The following is a 26,233-nucleotide window of genomic DNA, read 5'->3' as shown; positions in this document are numbered from 1 at the left end:
GAAGGAAGAATAATTTGGAATCCAGAACCAGCAGTTTGTCTAGTAGAATACATTCCTTGCTAATGTGAAATGTCCGGCAGACCAATGCCTTCATATGCTTCAAAGTTTTTCATTTGTCATGGAAAATTTACAGTGGCTCGTAGCGTCAAGTGAATTTTGTGGTTTGTGCTATGTTAATTGGTAGCATTCTAAGCGCTTTACAGTTACAGTTTAAAAATACTTGCTTGTTAGGAAATTCAGCGGGTCTGTGGATTTCTGGAAGTTAAGATGAGACTAAGATGAGATGAAACTAAGTTAAGATGATTTGCTCAACATATCGATACATAACTAATTCATGTTCTAGGGCTCCAAATTTAATAGCCCTATTTCAGAATGTCATCCAATGCCTTATGCTAATGGATGAATCGGTAATATAAAGGACATTGAGCATGCCCTTTATAGGTCCTCCTTGAATAAAAAATGCTAGAATACAGGGAATTCATTCCTTTGTAGAGCATAGTTCACTCTCTGATACTGATATATCTCAAGGGAAATATAGTTTTAGTTAGACACTATGTGTCACTTTTCAATGCACTTTACACATACATAGTGTACGATAATGTTGACCATTATTTTAATTTAATTTAATGTTATTTTAATGTATTAACTAGTTCCAATTATAGTTTAAATTGTTGATCTACAAAGTACATAATGGAAGGTTCCTTGACTGGAACCTGCTATATCATAAGATATAATGTATAATTCTTAGCCAACCTCAATGTGTTTTGAAATAAAGTACACACAAAGGACTTCACACAAATAAAAGTCAGCAGCCACCACAATTTCGCCCGTTTTATTAAAAGGAAATGCGCTTGACTGCAAAGCACGATGAATCAACTTTGCCACACGTATCAGAAATACCTATGGCAAATGTGCACCATTGAGTCAAATCGAGGTTTCGAATGGGAACGATGTTTTTCAGGCCACGCAGTTTATAAATGAGAATGTTTTCTAAGGACAAAAACAGCGAGACTGTCGATGTGCGGGCACGGGAACAGAGGCTGGATCAGGCTCACTCACAAGTTCGTGCGAACCTGTTATGACCTCTGCCTGCTGGAAGTGGGAGCCGTCGGCCCAGAGGACCGGCCGCAGAGAGCATGCTCATCACAGGGCGCGTCTGGCACTTTGGCACAGCGGAGCAGCTCTCATTAAGGAGGACTGGGTCTTGTGCGGATGATGATTCTCACGGGGGGGAGAGGGAGCGGTAGGTTCTTTCCAGTCACAGAGAGGGGCACTGCATGTTCTGGGCGCGTGGGGCTGGGTGGGGTGGGGCGGGTTTGGTTGGGTTCAAGGAGTGGGGGGGGGGCTCACCGGATCCTCTTCTGCTGCCGCGCCCGGTAGATGTCGTGCACGGGGGGCGCGATGGCGCTCTTGTCCTCCTCCTCGTCGGAGTCGGCGCTGGGCCTCTTCAGGGACTTGCTGGGCGCGCCGTTGTTCTCCGTCGGGCCGTTCCCCTCGCCGGCCGACTCCGGCTGCCTCCCCGCGATCATCTCCAAGGCAACGTCCATCGCTGCGTGCAACAGAGGGATGGGAGGGGGTGGATGGAGGGGGACAGGCACAGAAGCTTTACATAGCAGCTGCCCATTTAGAGTGGGCACAGTATAATATTCTGACTGAAACACATAGCTGACTATGTTCACCATAAGAACCATAAGAACAGTCTTCATAATGTTGTATAGTGGCTGTACAGTGCATCACATTTAATAAATGGTTTGGAAACTCACTTTCTGGAAGTGTGCACCTTCTGAAAGTCTCCATCAACTCATCCACCTGCACGAAGGGACCCTACAAAACAGGAACCCCCAACTTCCTTAGACATTCATATTACAGCCCTACGTATTTAGAGGGAAATGTGCGCTTCTCCTACAGGAGGCCATTTTGGGCAGGGGAAAGGTCCAGGACAGGACAGGGTGGGGGTACTGACCGTGAAGCAGGTGGGCGGGGGCAGCAGCTTCATGAGGACCACAGCAGCAGGGGGAACAGGGAATACCCCCCCTGGAACAGGGTGGAGTCCTGGAGCTGGGGGGGTGGGGGGGGGAGGGGGCGGGGCAAAAGTTTCATGTTACAGCAGGCCTGCGGTTACTGACATCAGCAGTTAGGAAAAGCGCGGTCGTGACTGACCTATGAGCTCATGATATTTGCGACACGGTGCTTACGGGCCAAGTGGCGGGGCTGGAAGGGGATCATCTGATTGGTGTCGGGTTTGGGGTACTCCGGCTTTCTGTCCGCCTCGTCTTTCAGCGCGGGCGCAGATGGGGCGACCACCGTCTCCGGGATTAGCGCCGCCAGTTTGGCCCGGGACACGTCCTACCGCGGCCACAACCAAGGGGGGGTTTCATCGCACACGAGAGACCATTCGGGAAGCATCATCGCTCAAATTCAGCCAGCTCGCTAAACTCTGAGCCAGTTAAAAGCGAGTGAAACAAAAGCCGGACGCGCAGAGCAAAACCGAAACGCGAAACGTTGCCGATCGGACGCGCCTCCGCTCTGCGCGCCCCTGCAAATGGACTGCCCTGTGACTGGAGTGCCCTGACCTTTGACCCCCCATCAATAACGTGTAACCTTGTCCGACGCGGCTACGGGACGTAAATAGCCTTCTCGCCCTTCGCTCCTCGGATACGTTGACGCATTCCTACCTTGTAGCCCAGGGCTTTGAGCTCGCTGCCGGAGCAGGGGTAGAGGTCCATGAACTTGTATCTGTCCACCAGCAGGGCCGTCTCCTTCCCTTCGTACTCCTCTTTGAAGGCCATGAACCTCCGCCTCTCCACTTTCAGGATGCTGGCCAGGTCGCCGATGTTGCTTTCAAAGGCCAGGAAGCGGGCCCAAATCTCCCTAGGAACCCAAAACGCGCAAATAAAGGCGATATCGCGCTGCCATAAAACGTCGCACATTCTCGATGACACTCAGGCGAGAAAAACCTCCTTAACGTGACACGTGGCAAATTTACTACGCAAACATGACTGTTACGAAGGCGAAGGGGAGATATTTTCGGGGGAACGGATCGAGTTTGGAGACGGTTTACGGATTTGCGTTTAAAAATAAACAGGTCGTGGAGACGGCCATAAATCACGTAGCTGGTATCGGTTCTCGCCCGCGCGTCCTTTTCAGCGCGAGCGCTGGGGGACGGCGCTTACCCGGATTTCTCCGGTGACAGGCTCCCCGATGTCAGAACCCTCTCGAACAGAACCCGGGTGTTGTTGTCCTCTGCGAGAGAGAGAGAGGGAAACAGAACGTGAAAATAAGCAGACCGTTCCATTTTTGCCATTCCTTCTGAATGATGCTATCCTGCCCCTTCGGCTAAACTGAAAACTGGGGATCCGTTACAAACGACCCGTTTCGTTTGCCGCAGAGTGTCTCCCTGCTGCCTGAATGTAAATCAGAGAACAGTCAGCTGTTCAATAACACTACCGCCACATCGAATTCAGTGAGCGCTTAACTCAACGAACCACCACGGATTTCTCGATGACACAACATTCATTCTATGCTCAATGGAGCAGAAATCCAATGCATATACACAGACATATATTTCTTAAGGGGCGAATAAGGCTCATGTCCTTAAGTAACACATTGCATTATCTATAATTACACATAACTAACAATGAAAATGCACTTACCATTAAGGTGAGAAAGATAATCAATGTATGCCAGTATATACTCTGGAACATCTCCGTATTTCTTTAGGCCAAGTTCAAATATCTTAAAGGCCACTGATTTGTCCTGTGTAACACAACAATGAAGTAAATATTTTTGTAAATATTGTTTTACATGACAAATATGAGATGCAGGTAAATGACTAGCTAAGGCATAATCAAGGTTGCTGTCAAATAATACACATTTCATGCCTTTTCATTGTTGAGTGGGAGGGAGCGCACTGGTTTTAACAGCAAGATTAAATATCAAAGGATCCCATCAGCCAATTTCCTTTTAATTAAACGATACAATTTAACAGCTTTTATCATAACTATCACAACACTATCTTTTCTCCATTAGAAGCAGCATTCATGCTCCTGTTTCTAACCTCTGCACTGTTTTTAACTACCGTTGCACAGCTGTCTCTTTCTCCATTTGATGTCCGTAACTTGTTTGTCTACGGGCTTCTGTAACTGTGTAACTTTGTGTAACTTCAGGTCCCAAGCAAAAGAGATCTCAATGGGGGTTTTCCTGGTTAAATAAAGGTTAGATAAACTCAGCTTGGTAGAAGGAACACCTATAGGAACCAGGCCACGCAGTCGTGACCCGTGCCGGACCGGAATGGCGGCTTTGGCGCGGCGCGGCGCGGACTTCCGCGGCTCTCTCACCTTGCTGCAGTAGTACTCCATCAGGGCGGCCGACACGTAGACGTGGTGGCGCGTCCGCGCGTCCTCCCGGGCCTTCTTGAAGATGGTCCGGCCCGACTTGATCCCCTCGGCTCTCCTCGCGAACTTCATGTACTGGATGTAAACCTGCGATGGCAAGTTACTCTGGGTCATTGGAAGATGTGTCACAAAATGGCACGTGGGAAAGAAAAAAGAATTTGACGCGTGTTCGACATTTTAAAGCAATCATATGAAACGCTGTATCTGTGGCATGCGCTGAGCTAGTTAATGCACACGCAACTGAATTAAAAAAATGCATTCTATTATGGAACATAGGCTTTATTTTGTAAAAGCGAAAATGCATTTGCTCATTAAGCAGCCACGGGCTCAGAAAATACTTCTGAAAAGAATCCTGTGTTTTCCCTCATTGAGTCTTGCACTATTCAGAGAACTAATCTTCATAATAGAAACAGGCCCCATAAAATCTAAATACCATTGCTCAAAATAAATAAAATATAATCCATGTCCCTCAAGGATTATAAAGCTATCTTGGCTTTATTAAGAAGAAAAATCGCCAAATTTCCTGAGCTTGGCGATGCAAAATTTTAAAAGTCATTAAAGGAGCACACACAATATGAAATGTACTACATTTTAACACTGCGAGAAAAGAAGCTGGCCGTAGCTATGAGTAGAGAAAGCTGTGGAGCACATGAGGCCTTACCAGCGTTGGGTCAATGTCTTCTATGGCCAGGAGACGGTTGTATATGCTGTGCACCTTCTCGTGCTTCATTCGACTCTGGAAAACAGCAGAGGTTCAGGTCGGTCGGTCGGGAGGGCACGCTGCATTGGACCGCAAGCCGCGAGCGACAGGAGCGGCTCCGCCCCCGCCCCGTTTCCGTGGCGCTCACCTCCTCGTAGTCGGCGAAGGAGAAGTGGAGCAGCATGTTCTTCCTCAGCAGGGTTCCGATGGCGCGCTCGTAGATGTTGGCCGCCTCGTCGCTGAACAGCTTGGCGTTGTTCATGTCCTGGACGCGAAGGACAAAGGCCCGTTCGTTTGTCGGCCTTCGAGAGCGAACACATCCCCGGCCGGAACCCTCCCTCCCCGGACCACGCTAAGGCCAATCGTGTGCTGCCCTGCCAGGCTGCTGGCCACTCAGACCAGGCATGGGCATGCCTCCATGCCAGCCTGTGGCGCACACCCATACGCCAGGAAAGTATCTTAACATAAGCCACCCAACAACCCACGTTATTTACCGTTGTTTAAACTTTATTTAACAAGGTTGTGTCAAGTGAGAACTCAATTCTCATTTGCAGTGCAGACCTGCAACTCAAAGGAGACAAGATATGCAAGGCACTGCAATGGACCCCCACCCTGTAATGTTAGGGGGGGCTCGGGACACGTACCCCCTTTTCAGCCAGCAGTTTGCTGGACTGCTCCAGGTACTGCGCGGCCTCGTACCAGACGTCAGGGTGATGTCCCAGGACCAGCAGGCACTGTTCGTAGGCAAACATGACTGCAAGACAACACACAGCACAGCTTACTAAACGCTCCGCTCAACAGCATTGTGTCCGCGCTTTCACACAATGATTAACTCACTCAGCAGATGAGCTTATCTTGGACGACCTACACGTGTTCATCCAGCTGGATATTTACTGAGGAAAGTGCGGTAAAGCACCCTGTTAAAATGTACTTCAAAGCTCGCAAACTATTGGGTTCAAGGTCAGGTATGAACGCCAACATCAATCTGAGGCCACAAGAAGGCTGGGTCTCTTTCTAAGTTTAAAAAACCTTTCAACAAATCCTTACATTTATATTCAGCTAAAACATGCACAAAAAGAAGACTTTCTGGATTTTCAAAACTGGAAGAATAAATTATAGCCAGGCCTGCCACTGTTCTCAATCTTATAACAAGGAATAAATATCAAATTTCTACAACACTGTGAGTAAATTCTACATTAGCCAGGTAGGGGGCAGCATTTGGTCTCCAACTTCAGCTTCAGCATTTGTGCTTATATTAAATCCATCTATCAACCACAGCACCAGCAGAACAACTGATTATGCACCTCTAGATGAAATCAGAGGCAATGAAGACACATTCACAGAGGAAGACACGTCCATTAGGAAACAACTCATGTCGAGTGTTTAATGAAACCCACGTCCGGGAACACAAACCAGGACCCATTTCCTTCTGCAGCAATGACCTCAGACCATGAGGCGCTGAACGCTGGTCAGAGATGGGGCCATTAGGGGGCGGTCTCACCTCTCTTGGTGATGAGGGTCTGGTCCTCCGTTCGCAGCGGGTTGCTCTTCTCCCACTGGATGTACTTCTTCCACATCTCCACCTGCTGCGCTTCCTGGGGGGAGTTCTGGGGGGGCACCGACGGGGCGTTCCTGTCCAGGCCCTTCATCACCGTCTCGTACTCCTGTAGGCGGGGCCAACACACTCTTAACACTCGCTCAACAGGCATCTTTTAAGGGAACTCAGTGTAAACTACTCGACCTGTAAATAATGAGTATGTTACTTTTATTAAATGATAAAATAAAAACAGAAAAATAATAGAAATAATATGGAAATCATAACCATAATCCTATATAACTACTAACATCATACATAATAGAGTCAAATCAATACTTTGACATCACTTATGGTCTCAAATAGAGGGCCAAAACCACCCACAATAGATAACACACACACACACACACACCCACTCACACACACTTAAAAGTCTCTCTATCATTCACTACGGACAGTTGGGCAATGGTTATGAAATCATACTGAGATCCAGAAATCTGTCACTGGCAGTACAGTTATAATTTACTAATGTAGTGTGAGTAGACTCATGTTACACATCAATAGATACCGATCCAGACGGTAGTTTGAGTTGAAGGGAAGAAGCCGTGTTGCGGGAAAAGGGGTGAGAGGCCTTGCCTTTGCCACTCTCCTGGCGTTCATGTAGTCCCTGCTGCGGTCTTCGATCATTTTCTTAGCCAGATGCACATTGATCCCCTACCACAAAACCACACTTTTATCATCATAACAGCTGCACATATAGCAATCCACCTCCTCCTAAAGACGGGGCTCATTTTGAAGAGATTTAGTACGGGTGTGCTACGAGTGCTCACGGCGAGGCTTGGCACTGTAGAAGCTCTTTAGGCAGTAGGCAAAATGGCTTCCCTAAATGGCCTGTTCATGTCATTGTGCGTTCTTCATCATGTATTCTCATGTATGCTATTACCACGCTGTTTGTAATATATCACTCCTATGGGATCATATACAAAGTTCACCATCCATTGTGAATTGCATATATAGCATATATTTAGTTTATAATATTAATGTATGTACAGCAGAGCTACTCAAGCGCTACAATAGCATCATCCTGCCCACTGAAAAAGTGACAGTGGTGTTAGAGAGCCCCCCCCCCATCCCCCTGGTCTCGCGTGTCTGGTTGTGTCTTTCCGGGCCTGAGCTCACACCTCCTCGTACTTGCTGTAGTCCCTCCACAGCTGCTCGATGTTGATCATGGGGTTGACGCAGCCCCTCTGGTAGACCCGGCGCACGGCTGTGATTCGCTGGTTCTCCGCGTACGAGCCCACCGCCTCGCTGGGGACGGAGAGAAAATATCAGTTGAGTCACTTCCTTTGGGAACAGCCTGGCTATAGCCTCGTCTGCACACTATATGGCAGGCACACTTACACTCCTTTTAGGAAGTTTATGTAGTCCACCCATATCTGGAAAAAAAGAGAACAGACACATTTTTCAAAGTGAGACTGGCCCTAAAGGAGAGGTCGTAGATCATGTCTATTTGTGGCCATTTACCTGATATGACATGATCTCCATACCGATCTTGTCCAAGGCGAAATCATAGGCTTGTGCCATCTTCTCTCTGAAACGTTCAAAGGAATAATATTTCTGCATTACACCCTTAAAAACAGGAGAACTGCCTTTTATATACTGTATATAATATACAGTGAGCTTCATAATATTTGGGACAGTATTTTTTCTTGATTTGGCTTTTTACTCCACAATTATAGATTTGTAATCAATCCACAAATTCACATTTCTTCCCATGTGCTTAAAGTGCAGATTTTAACTTTTAATAAAGAGTATTTGTATACATTTTAGTTACACCACATAGAAATTACAGCACTTTTAATACATAGTCCCTCCCATAGCACTATAATATTTGCGACATAGGTGTTTCTGATTAGTCGGGTGTGTTCAATTGCTTCAAGTGCAGGTTTAAGACAGCTTTCAGTATCTGGTCTTTATTCTAGGCTTTTATTTTGCCTTTGGAGTCTGTTATTGTCATTTGTCAAGATGAGGACCTGAGCTGTGCTAACTAAAGTCAAGGAAGCCATTATGAGTCTGAGACATAAGACAAAAACAGGCAGAGACATGGGCCAAACCTTAGGCCTAGCAAAATCAACTGTTTGGAAGATCATTAAAAACAAAGCAAGCACTGGTGAGCTTAGTAATCACCTGGTAGGCCAAGGGAGACCTCTACAGTTAATGACCAAACAATTCTCACCATAAAGAAGGAAAAACACCTGTTTGACAGATCAAAAACACACTTCAGGAGGCAGGTGTGGATATGTTAGTAACTATTGTCCACAGAAGACTTCATAAACACAACTACAGAGGTTACACTACAAGGTGCAAACCAATAGTTAGCTGCAAAAACAGTAGCAGTTTGCTAACAAGTACCTAAAATAGCATGTAGGGTTCTGGAAAAAGGTCTTGAGGACAGATGAGACCAAGATTCACTTGCATCAGTGTGATGGCAAAGTGTATGGCTGCCACAGATACAGGCTCACTTGTCTTCACTAACAATGTAACTGCTGATAGCAGCAGCAGAATGAATTCTGAAGTGTACAGAAGTGTCTTATCCGCTCAAGTTCAAGCAAATGCCTCCAAACTCATTGGACACTGCTCCATCCTACAAGGCAATGATCCCAAACATGCTGCTAAAGCAACAAAGAAGATTTTAAAAGCCAAAAACTGGAAAATGCTTGACTGGCAATGTCATTCACCTGATCTGAATTTAATTTAACATGTGTTTCATATTTTGAAGAAGAGTTAAGGTAACTAGCCCACGAAACAAGTTGGAGCTGAAGATGGCTGCAGTACAGGCCTGGCAAAGCATCACCAGAGAAGATATTGAGCACCTGGTGATGTCTACGGGTCACGGACTTCAAGCACTCAATGCATGCAAAGGATAAGAAAAAAAAAAACCAAACATGACTGCTTTCATTTACACAACATTAATATGTCCCAAACATTATGGTGCCTAGAAATGGGGGAGGGGGCTATGTAAAGAATGTGCTGTGATTTTTACATGGTGAAACAAAAGTGTATAAAAACACCTTTAAGTAAAAGTTGAGAATGTGTACCTTAACCACATGTGAATAGAGGACAGAATTCAATCAAGAAAAAATATGCCTTTGTCCCAAACATTATGGAGCTTTCAGTATATAACCTACAGTGTAGTCCATAGATATTTGGACAGTGACACAATTTCTGCCATTTTGTCTCTGTATTCTAGCATGTTGAATTTGAAGTGAAACAATAAATGTGAGATTAAAGTGCAAACTGTGCAAAAAGCTTTAATTTGGGGGTATTTACATCCATATGAAGTGAATAATGTGGTGATTACAGCCCTTTTTATACATGGCTCCCCCTAATTTCTACTTTTCAGAAACCAGCCATTATATGCATACAAACAAACTCAAATCAACAAATCAAAATTAATTTTATTTGCTGGTAGACAGCAAATGGTTTCACCAGGCCAACAGAGACTGTGCTACTGAACAACCAATATTAAAGGGACTGCAAATGTACCACCTCTCCTCTCTCCAAGTGGCAGTCCTGAGTAATGGTACACATTCATAATAAGAATACTGCACTCCAAGGGAAGAATGACCCATCTTACTTGTAGCTTGGCAGCTTGCCCTTGGTCTCGCGGACGTAAGAAAGGTAGCACTTCCACAGATCGATGTGAAGCACTTTCATGAGACACCTCTGAAACAGCTACAAGGGGAGAGAAATACTCATCCTAAGTCGTGGAAGCGGTGCATTTTGAGGGTGTTTATGACAACCAGTGTCTTTTGTGCCGGAGGTCATTTTGTTATCCTCCATTCCATAAACAACAAAACAAAAGTGAAAGTATAAAGGGGGAACTTTTCTATCACGGTCAGGCTCGCTAAAAGCAAGGATCGGGCGGTTATTTAAAAAAAAAAAAACTAACGGCTTAAACGTGTCAGTCATGACGGAGACCATTATCGTGATTGGAAAGCGGGACCGCCGAAGACTAATAGAGGATTTCATATCGTGACGTGTTTGCTGTTGACCCGCTTGGTGGTGGTGAGGGAGACAGAAATGTCTCATATGCATGAAAATGAGAGTGGGGGAGGAGGAGGCACTCCCCGGAGAGGCTGCAAACAGAGCATGAGTCAGAACGGCGTCGGGCCCGACTGACGTGGGTGACATGCACTCGAGAGGAGGGTACACTTTGTTGTCTGGAGACGAGCTGCTTACGTCAACAGGCGTCCCCCCCCCCCCCCCCCCCCCACTCAAGCCCTTTACAAGCGTACCATCCCCCTCCATGGTGACAGTAGTCACACACAGAGACACCAACACAACTAAGCTCTAGAAAGACAGGGACCCCACGTAGCACAAACTTACACCTGGCACTGTTGGGTTCATTTAAGGGCGTAGTTTCAAACTCACATCCACTGAATTATTAGATTACAGTTAAAACCCACAGTTAGTGGAGTACAGAGATATTGACAAGTAAAACTACTGCATAGAACATGGGATCAAAATGAAATGATTATTTCCATCTTTGAAAAGAAAATTTTACTTATATTCACAGAAGGTGTGAGGCTGTATAGTACATAACCTTTTTGGATTACAGTTTCTTTTTCCAATACAGTTTCTGACAGGGTCCTTAGCTCCTTGGCTTATTAAGAGGTAAACAGTAATGGGAGAGACAAACTGACCTAATACCGCAAAGGTATGGGGAATCGAAGAGCAAAACATTTACGTGGTGTGAATGTTCTGAATGTTTATGACAAGCAGTCCATTAGTCACTCACCTTTTCAACTTTGTCATAGTTTTTAGCCTTGATCTGTGAACAGATTTTAAACACAGTGTTAATTATACCAGTAACCGTCTCAGAATGTATAATAATGAAAAATAATGTACACACATAACACCCACAATCCCACTCAGGTCAACAAAGTGAAGTTCACACAGTTCTTGTCATTTTATTCCAAGCAGAAAAATTTGCCAATGGTCCACACAGGAAGTCATGTTTTGTTATATTTTAAAAAATCATTCATTGTAACTGTATTGCCATTTTTATCAACTGTTACATTTTATGTCAAGCTTCTTTTTGAAATTGTGTGATTTTGTTTAGCACCAGGGACAGACAATTTTTTTTCTAAAGCAGTCCTTCTAAAGCAAGGACTATCCAGTGACTCAGAAACTAACAATCACTTGCTGGCACTTATAACCTCACATATGAGACACAACTCACTACTCTTTAATATTTTAAAACTATTTTCCTTTTTTATACTGGAACTGCTAGTTGTGTCTGGACTCATTGTCCAAGCTGAAGTCTAGGCTATATAGGACAGCAGTGCTCTGCATTTCCTGCAAGAAGACTGCAATGTGTGGAGACTAAATTATGTTTTTGGGTGAAACAGTTCAAATTGGAATCCGAATACTCCATAGATCAGCTGAAGAGTAAAGCAAGTGCCAGAACATACGGACCCACATTAAGCTTCCATTTTTGACATTAAATTGTAGTGTGTACAAAGTATATTGTATTAAGTATAGTCCAGTCAAGCGTTCATTACAACCTGAATCATACCCACATGATTGTGAAATCTGTCACCGAAGCAACTCGCTTTATGGGAAAAAACAGAACTGTTATGGTCTGTGGCTGTCATCGGTGGGAAGAATAGCTCTATCAGTAAGAGTGCACTACTGGGCTCTGCTCCTCCTTAGTGACACGGCAAGATGTGAGAGGTGTGACATCACTAGCTGAGAGGTGCCATGGCCCCAGCCTGGCTGGGTAAGCACTGCCACAGGACAACAAGACAGGCCACAAGCCCTCAGCCAACTAGAAGCAACCAGGTACTGGCTGCTACAGTGCAGACAAAGAACAAGTCCATAAGCCTATCCGTAATACACAGCACATAACTGCCACCCGAATATCAGTAAAAAACCAGACCGTTCAAACATCCCTAATTCAGATATAGGACCAACATCATATGAAATAACTATGCTTAAAGAACTGTCTCCTTGGGCAAAATAAACAAATTCACTGAGGATGTGGCATGCTCTACAACCTAGCAAATAAGTCAGCGAGTTGGAGAATACAAGTGCTGCAGTATGATTAGTGAGACTTCATCCCAAGACCCATCGTGCCATCAACATTCACTTCGCCAGTTAATGAGGGATAGGACTTAATTTCCTTCTCTACACTGAAAAACTACTGACAAAAATTATGGATTTAAGATTTACTGTGACCAGATCTGGGAAATAAACATTGAACACAAGAAGACAGGGCCTAAAGAGAATGTAAATCATGGGTGGCCATTTTTTCTGAACACTTTAATTTTGAGTAACATCAAGTGTTACTCTTTAAATTCCTTACACGGTATTGTGATTTTGCCATTTGCAGCAATGTATACAGTACACTTTTAAAATAAGATATGGGAGGGAAAATAATCTGCTCAAAATTTGCTGATGTGACAATTTGAAGGTACTAGGAGTCTGTGGGGAATGACTTGCTGTAAACAAAATTATGAGGTATGACTCAGCTTGTCAAGTTGAATCAGAGACAAGATATGAGAGAAGAGTGGAGGTGGCTACAGTATGTGATTACCCTGTCTGCTGGGAATTTTGCTGTGAAGTCTGTAATGCCCCTCATTACACCGCAGATTTTGGGATCCATGAGGTTCGGATATTGGCTTAAAATTTAATTATCGTTTCAGATTTGGCGAAATGGAATTCAAAAGTTCTCATTACTGTCACAATTCACTGTCATAGCTGGCATCAGCATGAGCAGAAACTGCCAACGTTTGCACATGAATATTAGGAATGATGATGATTGATTTCAGAACATGAGGACTGCGGATATTACACAGCGCATAATATGGGAAGATCTCACAGTAAACAAAAAAGATGGAAGTAGTAAAAGAACTCAAAAATCAACAAAAATCCACCTTCAATGATTAATGATTAAAAATGTTTAATTGTTCTTGTCCACAATGAAGAAATAGTATTACCTTGAGCTGACACTATACCGCAGACATTGCTCTTTTCTACTAATTCAAGTGCCAATGGCAGCTGCCAGAGGATGCATAGGCCTCACTGTGCCTTTAACTGGAAAGAACAAAGCTAATTTTGTTGTGCAAAACACACTGAACTGCATAAACAGGCTAATATATGCGTAGTTTGTGAACCAAAATGGCTGGGCACTGGCTTAGGGGCAACCATACTGTAAGTACATACATAAGGAACATCAGTTAGACTGAATCAAGGTTAATACAAATGAAGCATACCAGGCAGTGTTGTCACAGAGGATTTCACCATTTCCTCAAAGAAGCGCCAACATCAATATTTTAACAGTGGTGGCCAAATCCAATTTAGGTCCAGTGAAGGACTGAGAATGTTAGTTGAGATTTTGAAGATGATACATTTGATCTTTAAAAGGAATACTGTTAACAAAACATAATTAAAGATAAATATTTCAGACTGCTTTGTATTGGTGGAATACAGTTTAACAAGTATGGCTTGGATTGTCAAACTAACCTGTGAGTGAGGTACAATCATGTCGAGGAAGAAATGCAAGTCAATAACACTGACAGTGTGAGGAGAGTGACAGTGAGCTAGAAATACAGAGGCAGAACAAAGTAATAATAAAATAAGTTCTCTTTCGGCTATCGATATGGCGGTTCTGTGTACATTACATCACAAGCATTTAACAGACACTCTTATCCAGAGCGACTAACTACATATTTATTACATAGCATGTGAACAGCTGTTCCAGTTTTCACTATGCCATTGACATCAAGAGAGCCTGTTATTAAATTTTAAATGAATAAATATGGCCTGCAGCAATACAACCACACTATTAGTAAACTATTTGCATAATTGTTGACATTAAATACAATGTTTAACACGTACTTAGCCTGCTATCTTACTCCAGTACTCACGTTAGTCAATACTCCTGAATAGGCCTATAATATCAATGAGAACACAATGGAAAATTTGTTCCATATTTTAATTTATCTGAAATAATATCACTTCAAATCAATATTTTCTGTCAAATTATTGACCGATTTCTTTCATAAGGCAATTAGCCATGTAATAAGTGGAATAATCTACTCCGAGGTGGTCAGCTATCAAAAAATAATGACCATCGAGGAGGCAACGCCCCTCCACTTCCCATCATTACTTTTCGATAGCTGACCACCTCGCCATGGATTATCCCTTACGTATTCAGTAACATAGCCCATAAATGCAATAATGGCACCAAGTCTACGACATCAGCAAACATTTGGTGTCTTCTGTGTAAATTCCTTTCCCAGGCTTTCATTGCAGCCGATTTCAGTTGATATTTTCTTTTGGGGGTTTCTCTTTGCAGTCTCCTCTTCAGCAAGCGAAATGCATGCTCAATTTAAATTAAGTTTCCACTTTTTCCCACTGAGGAAGACTTTGGTTGCATAGGCAGTGTGTTTGGGGTCATTGTCTTGCTGCAGGACGAAGCACCAGCCAATAAGGTTGGAGAAATATCTTTCTATACAGCCAAATCTGTACACTTCATCCAAGAGCCACCATCCTCTGTTACATCAACATCAACACAGACAAGTGAGCCTGTTCCAGAAGCAGCCATACATTCCCAAGCCATGGCACTACCCCCTCCATACTTCACAGATCAGGTGGTATGCTTTGGATCATGGGCTTTTCCTTCCTTTATCCACACTTTCAGCTTTCCATTGCTTTAGTAAGGGTTTATTTTGATCTCATCTCTCCATAAAACATTTTTCCAGAACATCCCTGGCTTGTCTCTGCATTTTTCAGCTAATTTTAATCTGGCCTTTTGATTCTTGCTGCTCACGAGAGGTTTGCATCTTGCAGTGCAGCCACGATAATTCTTCTCTCTAAGTCTTCTGCATACAGTGGCTTGTGATATTTTCACCCCTGCCCTCTGGAGAATGCTGATGATGTCATGACCATTCTTTTGTGGGCCTGTTCACAGCACTTAGGCTTGGTCTATCATCAGCTGCAATTGTCTTCCTTGGCTGACCAGTGTTTATTTCTTTTTCAAAATTTTCCAAACTGCTGTTGATAAGCCCAGATTCTGTGCTATGCTTCTTAGTTCTTCTTTTCTCTCAATTTAAAGATTATTTGTTTTGAACCATAGTTAGTTATCTGAGGTTGCATGGTGGTATATGCCTCTAACTCCAAATTCAAACTCCTTTAGAAACAAAGGCTAAAACCGAGACTAGGTAATCACTGCTCTTTGACACACCAACAGTCCATGCAACAAAGACACAAAAAAAACACATGAGCAACAGTTAACACTCGTCAGTCATCCATTAATTTTGGACAGCTGAAAATGATGGGACTAAACACAAAACAGCTGTTTCCATAAAATGGTAAAACATATACACACATAAATACCAAGACATAGAAGCTGATTGTCTTTTGTCCCATATTCGTCTTTGATCTCAAATCCAAATGCCTTAAGTATATAGTAAAAATAAATTTCACTCTACCGTTACTATACTTTTGGAGAGAACTGCATACTAAGTTATAGGCCTACATTTGCTTGATTTTTAATCAAAATGACCCGCAAATGGAAAACTTATTGTAGTTTAGTCCCACAATTTGACATTATTTCCTTTCCAATTCTCTCAATTTACCACTACGGCATCCACACCTGTACATGGAGTACTTTAGGTGAAGCATGTGCACATCTCCAGGAGGCTTGTAACACAGTGACTATTTTACAAACTCCAGGCCACATAATACTACAGGAGCGCAAGCATCAACTGGAGACAAGAATTTATTCACAGAAAACTCCTGACCCATCATTCAGAGAAAATTCTACAATGACCTTAGAAATATTATCAAGCATGTGATATCTAGGGCCCAATTTAAAAAACCAAAAGAAACCCCAAAAAAAACATGGGAAGTGGGTTGTCAGGGTTTTGCATTTTATGCAAAACGGCAATCGGATTTCAATCTGGCTGATCAAAGACACAAATAACTACCAAGTGTAAATACAATGTGGTTAAATCTTATCCACGTACAACCTAGATACAAGTCGCATGAAACAAACAGGCGTAAATGAGGTCTAGGAGTCTCGGACCCAGCCTGGGCTCGTGGCTTTACCAGCCAAGCCACACAGGAGCCCTTTTCTGATACATTTGCAAAGCCAGTCCATTACAGGGGCTGAAGCAATGTGAAACAGAATGGGTTATTCTAATGAAAATGAACTGTATCAGTTACGTCACCTGCTGTTAAACGCTGAAATTGTTTGTGGAAGCTTTTGCCAATGGCGCATGCTTAGAGTTCCTATAAAGACACACTCATAAGATTGAGCAGATGCACTCTGAAATTACTGGCATGTCGATTGCAATGCTATGTACCATCCTATATTATTTGTCCAGTACTAAGACATATACAGTCATTAGCTAAAATGAAGTTGAGTTGTCAGACACTTCAAGGTGAAAAGGGCAGGTAAGAATACAGATGGGGATATTATATATGCAAGTAGGATTCTATCAACATTATCCCTCTAAATTTCACAATTAAATGCAAGAGCTAGTTCTTATCTTTATTTTCATCACCTAGGTTTGGCTAGTTCAGGGACCACCTACATTCACCAAATTGATATGAAGTAAAGGACTTGCACTTCATTAATTTATTTATAAAATAATAAATTAAATTAAAGTTAATTAAACATGTTGATTGAATCCAGGCTTTTGTGTGAAGCTGATGGTGGTGATGAGAATGTAATGACTGTACATATATAGCACACACTAAATTCTGAACAAAATATTATCATAGGATTTCCCCTATATGCCACAAAGAAAAAAGCAAGATTCAATAATTCAAAGTACAGTATTGAACAGATTATACTTTATTTATTTTACTTTTGCTTCTCTGCAGAGGACACAACTGTACAGTGACCAAATCAAAATCATTGGGAGAGACAAGCAGAATGCACTTACTGATAACCCACACACATTTTTTATGCAATATCTAAAATGAATCAGCAAAAATTGGTTAATAGTTACGCCATGACAAGACAGTAAATACACTACGTTTAAAGTTTAATGAGCAAATCAGTGCGGGCTTTTCTATAGCTATTTCAAGGGTCTGGCCAGTATGTCTGTCTGCTTCTCCAAAACAGCCGTGCATTCCACATGAAAAGGAAGCTCAGTTGTATGACAAAGGTAAGCATGTGAGATAAAGTGAGATTGGAGTTGAAAGTGCAAGGGACTCCAGGAGCTATTTATGCAATGGCTGGGTGATGGTGTATTGCCCTGTGCAACAAGTTGCGCAGCACAGTTCCCTGTGCATGTGAAAACAGAAGGGGACCGAAGACGGAGCCGTGGATTCACGTGGTTGAAGTGCCACAGTCCGAGGGGTGGGGGTGGGGGTGCGGGCGGGGGCAAGGTTGGCGGTGCAAAAATATTTTTTGGGCATACTGAAAAAATATTTCACTTTAATAACTTAAGCATTTCACTAAGTCAAAACCTTAAATCAATAACTGCAGTGCTATCACTATGGGAAAACAATGCAACATTCTAAATACTGCCTAGATCTCACAGGTGTTAAAAATGTTCCCTGGCAGATATTTGGAAAAACTATAGTTTTTTCACAACATATGTACTTGCATTAACTCAATGCATTGTCTGTTCTTTCTTACTTAAAATATAGCTGTTCTAAGGTCAAATCTGATTTGTCTGTCGTTTCTAGATGTAAATGTGCAGCACAGATGATGTGCAAGGATTCCAAGGGAGAAATAATGTAAAAGCGCCTCAGTCGGATGCCACTAGGGAGTCCAGAAATCATTACTTGATTCTAATGTAGTTACAAATGTGTGTAAAAAAAATACATTCCGTTCGTTCATACAATGTGAAAAATATGCTTTTAAAGCATACCTTTATTTGGCCAATTATAATTTCAGATTTAAATCCAATTGTAGCCTGAAATCAATATATATTTTGTGAAAGTACAAAAAAATGAAAACCCAATGAGACAATTAAGCATTTATTCTATTGTACCATATTTGTGACTACTTTCTGGCCCAACAGCAAAATAAAACTGAATTGTCCTTTCCATGAGCACCTGAGAATTTGCCAAAACCCAAATTTAGAAGTCACATAACTCACAAACCTACAAGTCCTGAGAGAACTAAGGCATCCATTACACCTTGTCCGTGTCTGTGAATGAACACAACCTTGGCTAAGTTAATCATGAAAAATGCATTTTCCCCTTTTTCTTTTTATGATTCTATTCTTCCCCCCAAATTGGAATATGAAATCTTTACAGTTGCACTTTATTGACTTGTCCCATCCTTGCAACGCCCATTATCAATTAAAGAGGGCACTTTACCATGCACTCTCTCTTAGAGGCAAGCACCAGTTGTTGCTTTTCATAATGAAATCCACAACAGTTGTGCAGTCAATGTACAGGACAACCATGCAGCTGGAGCAAGGAAATCTTACCATAAGAGGCATGATATACAATGAGGTTGGGGATACCCTGGTGACTGGGATCCTAAGTGAGCTTTAGGGTTTTCCAGCCAACACTAACATGGTCAGAATTTTGGTTGCATACAGACCGGCACTTCATTTTTCCAAATACTTACCAACTCAAAGAAGTTTAATTGAATTTCAGGCAAATAGCAATTTTGTATATAACCCAAGGTAAGCCAAAAATATTGAAAGAAGTTGCCTTAATCAGAAATATAGTTAATTAGTTATTACTGTGTGTGTGTATATATATATATATATATATATATATATATATATATATATATATGCAGATAAACCAAAATATTTATTGGCTCTGTACTCCACAATTTTAATTTGTACTGAAACAATTCTCTTGTGGTTAAAGTGCATATTCTCAGCTTTTATTTAAGGGTATTTTTTTTATTAACTTTTGTTTCACCATGTAGAGAAAACAGCCATTTTTACAGTCCCCCATTTCAGGGCACCATAATGTTTGGGACATATTAATGTTATGTAAATGAAAGTAATCATGCTTACTAATTTGTTGCATATCCATTGCATGCAATGACGGCTTGAAGTCGGACACAGACATTATCAGGTGCTGTGTATCTTCTCTGGTGATACTCTGCCAGGACCGTAAAGCAGCCATCTTCAGTTTCTGCTTGATTCGGGGGCTAGGTTGCTTGAAGTTTTCTCTTCAGCATAAGAAGCATGTTCAATTGGATTCAGGTCGGGTGAATGGCTTGGTCAGCCAAGAATTTTCCAGTTTTTGGCTTTGAAAGACAAGTGAGCCAGCACCTGTGGCAGCCATACATGTCCAAACCATAACACCCCTGCCACCATGTTTCACAGATAAGGGAGGGGCACTTCTTTTTCCAGCAAGTGATGCTCTTGCAATCACTCTTGATACAAGTGAGTCTTGGTCTCATCTGTCCATAATAACTTTTTCCAGAACTCCACAGACTCTTCCAGGTACCTCTTATCAAACAGTAACCTGGCCAGGGTTCTGCAGCTAACTAGTGGTTTGTATCTTGCTCTGTAGCTTCTGTAGTTCTGTCAGTAAAATGTTCTGTAGCCGGATGAGTTTCTGATCTGTCGGACAGATGTTTGGTGTTTGAATTTAATTTTGGTGAGAAATCTGTAGAGGTCTTCCTTAGCCTACCAGGCCCTTTGCGATTTCTGAGCTCAGCAGTGCGCTTTCTTCTTAATGATGTTCCAAACACTTGATTTTGGCAAGTCTAACATTTGGCATGTGTCTTTAACTTTTATTTTCTTATTTCTCAGCCTCATAATGGCTTCCTTGACTTTCCTTGGCACAACTCAGGTCCTCTTGTTGCAAACACCAATAACAGGCCAATCCAAAGGCAATCCAAAGCATAGAATCAAGACTAGATATTGAAAGCGCTCTTACACCTGCACTAAAGAAGCAACTTAACACACTTGGCTAATTATAAACACCTGTAAAGCCATTTGTCCCAAATGTCAAGGTGCCCTGAAACGGAGGACTGTGTATAAAAAAGTGCTGTGATTTCTACAAGGTGAAACCAAAATGTATAAATACCTTTAAACAAAAGCTAAGAATCTGCACTTTAGCCACATGTGAATTGTTTGACTACAAATCTAAAATTGTGGAGTACAGATCCAAATCAAGAAAAAAATGTCTACATCCCAAACACAATGGAGCTAGCGGTATAAATACATGAAAAAACTCAGAAAAGAAGGAAAATCAAAATAATGTCCTGGATTGCACGGTCTACTAATTAGACTAATGTAAGAGAGGCCAACTACAACTGACTGCTGGGCATGTTATCCCCCTTATCTAAAATAGTTTTAAAAAGTTGGATCTATGCAACAACAAAAAAAGAGGGAATGACACACATAGCAAAAATGAGGCAGTAACTAAATTCTTGAAATGCTGATATCACCTGAAATTGTTCAAGTAAAATAAAATATGTAAAAAACTAACAAAAGTTTAACTAAGGTGCCACAGAACTAAAATTTGCTAAGAAAATTGTGTACACTGTCAACAGGACACACTAAAATTAGGTTACGTATTGTAACTACTTAACAAATATAAAAAACAAATGTGTTGCCATTTTAAGTAATAAGTGGCAAATGTACTGGCAGTAGCATGAAAGCACAAAAGTGCACAAATAATCAAAATCTATCAGAAGTGTACATTAAGACACAACTAACATTATAAACATGGCTAACATGATCTTAAAGAAATGACACAGGAGGCAATAAATTGACACGACAAGTGAATAAAAGGCTAAAGCACTCCGATACCATTAAAATAGTTTTAATACTGTTGCAGATGAAACATGCAACAATGTTCATTTGACCCCATGAACTGCAGTGTAATACTGAGAAACGGACATGGTCCCTGGAACATTTACAGTCAGCTGCTGGAAAAGAAAGTGTTAGGCTCTACTCCCCTGCTGTTTTTTGACTGCTTAACATCACTTTGTCCAAGAAGTGTGAATTTCACAATGCTGATACTGATAGGATTCGGACACCCATGCATACATGCAGGTTGTGAAAGATTTAAAGATTTAAGTGGAAAAAAACACTCAACCTCAGCTTCAATGTATAGCTTCCAGAATCTGCCAGAACTTGGGAACTGGGCGACAAGTCGCTCATACGTCTTCCTTGCTTTGTCTATAGGTTGGTTCTACAAAGCAGAAGGCATTTAAACAGTTTACACCTTTTCACACAGACAATCCCATGTGATATATTTACATGATGTGGAGCCACGTTTCCTGTTAAGAGACCATCCCCATCCCACCCTTTCCCAACCCATTACCCCAGGTAGAAGGAAATGCAATCCTGTGCCACTAAACCTGTGCTTCTCGAATCAGTATGCTCCACGCGTCAAGGTCATATGGGTTTTCTTCCAACTTCTTTTCCGCTTTCTTCACTTTCTCTGGGATATACTCTGCAGCCTGTAAGAAAAGGACATGGACATAAGAAAACTGGAGACATAAGAAATACTAGAGAAGTGTACTATGGTAACAGTCAGAAAAGATTCTGAAAAGATGAACTGCCAATTAAAAATAGTCAAGTACTAAATTACGTTAATTTTATAAATAACCCTTCAAATTGCACCTCGTCGCAGCATTGTATGCAAATTGCTGCGAGAGACGCAAACGGTTTCTTAACGCTTAACCACGACAACTTCTGAACAAAGACATTCAAAATACTTTGTTGCCATATTCATTTCACTCAAGGCACTGCGTTTCCTTCAAACCCGCTTTTGCCAACTAACTGCAATACATGTGTGTTGCTGCTCATGCAACATTAAGAACAACGTAATTTGTTCCTCGACACAGAAAGCGTGCACTTTCTTGACACTGACAGAGTCATTTACGTTCACAATTAGCAGTAAAATAAAATTTCCAGGGCGACCACACGTCAGTATCAGCGGGACAAAGAAAGGGATACGAGTTAGAATGGCTGGCTAGCTATCACCTAACTAGCCTTTATATAGCTACGTTATACATAAACGAACCAACATTACACAAACAAGTAAACTAATAAAAATCAACTGCACAGTGTGACCCAAAATATCCAGTGCTAAATGCTGCGGGTAACATGATTTATTTGTTTGTTTGGTTTTTTTGTTGTTGTTTTTGTTATGAACCAACTCGTTGCAGGCAGCCCATAAAGGTTAACATTAGCTAATTAGCTAGCTACTTAGCTAACATTTCGTTAGACGTCTAGTGATATTTAGCTAGCTAACGTTTTGAGCGTACATGAATGCAACCAGGGCCGATAAAACGACACGAATGCTCTACATTTGCGACTGGTTTTGCATATTTATATCATTACAAAGAATAGGCGACGATAGCTATCCTGGCTAATTAGTAGACTAACGTTAGACTAGGCCTTGTTAGCCACCACCAACGTGAACACAAATGCAGTTCAAATACTTCACCTGGTCGGAGGTTCCTTCCGCAGACATTGTTAGTTCATTTAAAATGCGTAAAACACCGTTTAGTACTATGGAAATAATCTAAATATCAAACATAACGCTGCATAGGACTTTTTGTATACTATATCTATACGATAGCGCTGCCGCTACAGTTAGCTAGCTACTGTTCTGAGGAAAAATGGCGACTTTCAACCGCCTCAGTATCATGCCAGTGCTGTGGTCTCGGGCGCAGATTCGCAGATTTGTACATCATCATGCTGCTTCACCTCGGTGATACTATCCCATCTACATCATATGACGTTGAATCTGCGCAGAAATGTGCGCATTATGACGCCCCCGAAAAATATTAGAAGTTGGTGTTCCTTCCAGGTTATTTACATGGTTGTCTCCACACGGTCTTTTTTAGTTTTATGATACAGCGTAGGCTACATTGTTTTGATATCTTTATTGCAATTTAAGTGAAATCACAGCTATTTACGGAATCTTGAGTATCATATAATGCGTCGGAAAGAGTCTAATTTCTTATTATATTTTTAGAAAAAAGGTTTATTTACATCTGCTGTTTTGGAGAGCTGTTTTGCACCTGCAAATCTTAGGAACATGTTTGAGTTTTTTCACTTTTGTTTTCTGAACACCGACTTTTATATTTTAGCTGTCACAGTTTAAAATAATTTACAACGTGTTCCCTGACAATTTACAAATGCTAATGTTGCTTATATTTTTTGTTTTATTTCCAAAAAGTTATTAATTAAGTAATTAAAGAGAACATAGGCCGAATTCTGCTTAAGCATGTCTAAGTTTGTTAGTATTTTAATACCAAAGCTTTAAACGTCATTCCATGCTGCAGCATTGATATGGAATGCTGTTGAAGGTTTGTGTAATTGATTATTTGTTAATGTGTCAGCCTAAACTGACTTCTTGTTCTCAGCCTTACACGTTCACCCTTCACCTTCAGTCGCCCACCTGCCTTTATTTTACAACTGTCTGTGCTTCATAATGTGCACCATTGAGATAAAATAAAGGTACTTTACTTTTTCTTGAATATTACTTTATAGTTAACCGATGTAATGGGAACATTGAGAACATAATGGGTATCTTTTGGGGTTTCATATCATGGGTGCGGAGACCAGCTTGGGCTATGTTGCTGACAGATGCACTTGCTGACACAGGAAAAAGTCAACTGCCTGAGACTTTGAATACAAGGCATCTTTAGGGAAATTGAACAGAACCGGGTTGCTGCCTTGAAGCAAAACCAGGTTAAGTAATTACCTTTGATACCCTGCCTCAAAAATGTGTTCCCAGAGAATGAGGTGTTCATGTGAATCAAGTGGCACTCGGAGAGGACAGGCTCAGGGCTCTGAGAGGCAGCATGTGCTGAGTGGGGGGGAGGCACCTGACGCTGACAGGATTGTGGTTTCCATAGTGCGCTTCAGCCTGGAGCTAAACTCAAGAGTGTTTTGCTAGAGAAAAACAGACCATTGTGAATGAGGAGTATGCTGAAGTGGTTTAGGACTGGAAGAGGACACAAATAATAAAGAATAACGTGATAGTATTGGTTGAGGGGAATGGTAGCCAACGGTAGAGAAAACATAATCAACACCTTACCCTTCTTCAATCAGTGAATAATTAATGTAATCGTCTTTTATCTTATGTATTTCTCTTGATGATTGGTATTTTGGAGTGCAGTCCTGTTCACAAGTGGATTTTATAATTTGCCAAAACAAATTTCCCATCTGGAACAAGAGAGGTATTTATTGGCAGGAGAACCCAGAAATTGTCTTACAACATTTTAATAAACCTTTTAGTGTACACTGGAGCTTGTATTTTTAAGATCAAACTGAAGGTGACAAGGCAGCTTTTTGCCATACACTGTTAGAGAAGTAATGGGCTGACAGTCTTATCTCTGCCTCTTTCTTTTCGGTTTGCTTTTAACCCCATAAAGTGCCCACAACTATATGTTGCGTTTTTATGCAGGTTGACCAAAAGATAGCAGAAAGATAGCTTCCTAAAGCTCTGGTGCTTCAACATTGTTCCCTGTCTTTTGGATTGCGGAAGTTTCTTTTCTTTGTTTTGGTTTGTTTTGTACATGCTACGTACATAGACATAATTGCTAAACCATAACCTTTTGCTAACCAGACCTATAATCTACATATTGCGTCATCTCAGGGAGAATCAGAACGTCATAATGACCTGCAGACTTTGTGAATTTTGTGTAAGAGAGGGCCTTCTAAAATGTGTAATATGTGTCCTTTGCAAAATATCTTAATACCCTCCCCCCTCCCCTCTCCAACAGTACACACCAGTGCTGTGAAGGTAGTGGCTTGTTCCCCCCTAAATATCCAGTTTTTGCTAACCATTATTCTTTGTTGTTCTCTTTCGGAGCTAGCCAACAGAGTGGGATTGATGCACATCTGATCTAATGAAAATTGTGAAGAGAGGAGCTATACACAAACCGCAAACAACGTCATGTGTTTTTGGCATGTGACATTCAGCAGCACATGACAACGATGGACAACATTCCTCATACTCAAGTGAGCATTACACGTGTATGAAACCCCAAAACCCTGATGCATATCTGTTTCCACCACACCAAGGTAGATGTCCAGGTAGATATGGAAAAATGGTTGTTTCTTGCTCAATGCATTTGAGTAAGCCTTGTGTTGAGCACACAGGTCTCTCATGGTCTCATCTTAGTGGCAAAGTGTGGCAAATGCAGACAGGCTAGTCCAGCTTGCTGCTGTTTTCCTCCAGGTCAGATTAAACCATACCCAAACATGTTACTTCACCTCTTAACAACCACAAGGCTGCTGACACAAAGGTCAGCTGCAGCTACAACACTATGTAAAATATATAAATAGTACATTAGGTCTGGTGTGAAAATGTCTAAACAGGTTGTTTAAAATATTTTGGTGGTTTGGAGACCACCCAGATTTGGTCTGAGAGGAGAAGTGATCCTGGAGCTTTCCAGAAAACTGTGAGTGTAGGCTCAATGTTTATCATATTTCTGTATTCTCACTTAAGCATTGAGACACTGAGGACAGCTAAGGCCAAAACATGTCTGCCTCCAATGTCCATGATTAAGGGCTGTTGCCAAGATATTTACCAGGTATTAAATATATATATATATTAATTCTGAGTGTGGGCTCCAATCCTTCTTTTACTATATATGTTTAGGACACTTAAGCCGCGTTCCCACCA

General features: G+C 41.8%; 1 protein-coding gene across 1 annotated transcript; it reads right to left on the bottom strand.

Annotated features, from left to right (window-relative positions):
• Window positions 1–813: 813 nt before the first annotated feature.
• Window positions 814–23,293, bottom strand: LOC135255254 (cleavage stimulation factor subunit 3-like). The gene is made up of 21 exons (XM_064336160.1): window positions 23,039–23,293; window positions 21,945–22,046; window positions 21,680–21,775; window positions 11,430–11,462; window positions 10,266–10,363; window positions 8,153–8,219; window positions 8,030–8,064; window positions 7,810–7,936; window positions 7,265–7,342; window positions 6,596–6,758; window positions 5,739–5,848; window positions 5,243–5,359; window positions 5,056–5,130; window positions 4,338–4,481; window positions 3,654–3,756; window positions 3,174–3,243; window positions 2,676–2,871; window positions 2,196–2,346; window positions 1,964–2,058; window positions 1,764–1,824; window positions 814–1,549 (listed from the first exon to the last, which is right to left on the bottom strand). Exons 1-21 carry the CDS (start codon window positions 23,063–23,065, stop codon window positions 1,347–1,349), a joined length of 2,151 nt encoding a protein of 716 aa, XP_064192230.1. The 5' UTR covers window positions 23,066–23,293; the 3' UTR covers window positions 814–1,346.
• Between the last annotated feature and the right edge of the window lie 2,940 nt (window positions 23,294–26,233).

This window comes from Anguilla rostrata, chromosome 5 (assembly GCF_018555375.3).
Source record: "Anguilla rostrata isolate EN2019 chromosome 5, ASM1855537v3, whole genome shotgun sequence".
NCBI lineage: Eukaryota > Metazoa > Chordata > Actinopteri > Anguilliformes > Anguillidae > Anguilla > Anguilla rostrata.
Note: the sequence above shows the minus strand (reverse complement) of the source record. Positions and strands in the feature narration are given on the sequence as shown.

Coding starts and splice junctions, on each gene's coding strand:
- LOC135255254 (XM_064336160.1), bottom strand. CDS start 23,065: ATGTCTGCGGAAGGAACCTCCGACCAG. Junction 7,343..7,809: donor ACTACAGCAAGTACGAGGAG/GTGTGAGCTCAG, acceptor GTTTTGTGGTAG/GGGATCAATGTGCATCTGGC. Junction 4,482..5,055: donor AAGACATTGACCCAACGCTG/GTAAGGCCTCAT, acceptor TTGCCATCGCAG/GTTTACATCCAGTACATGAA.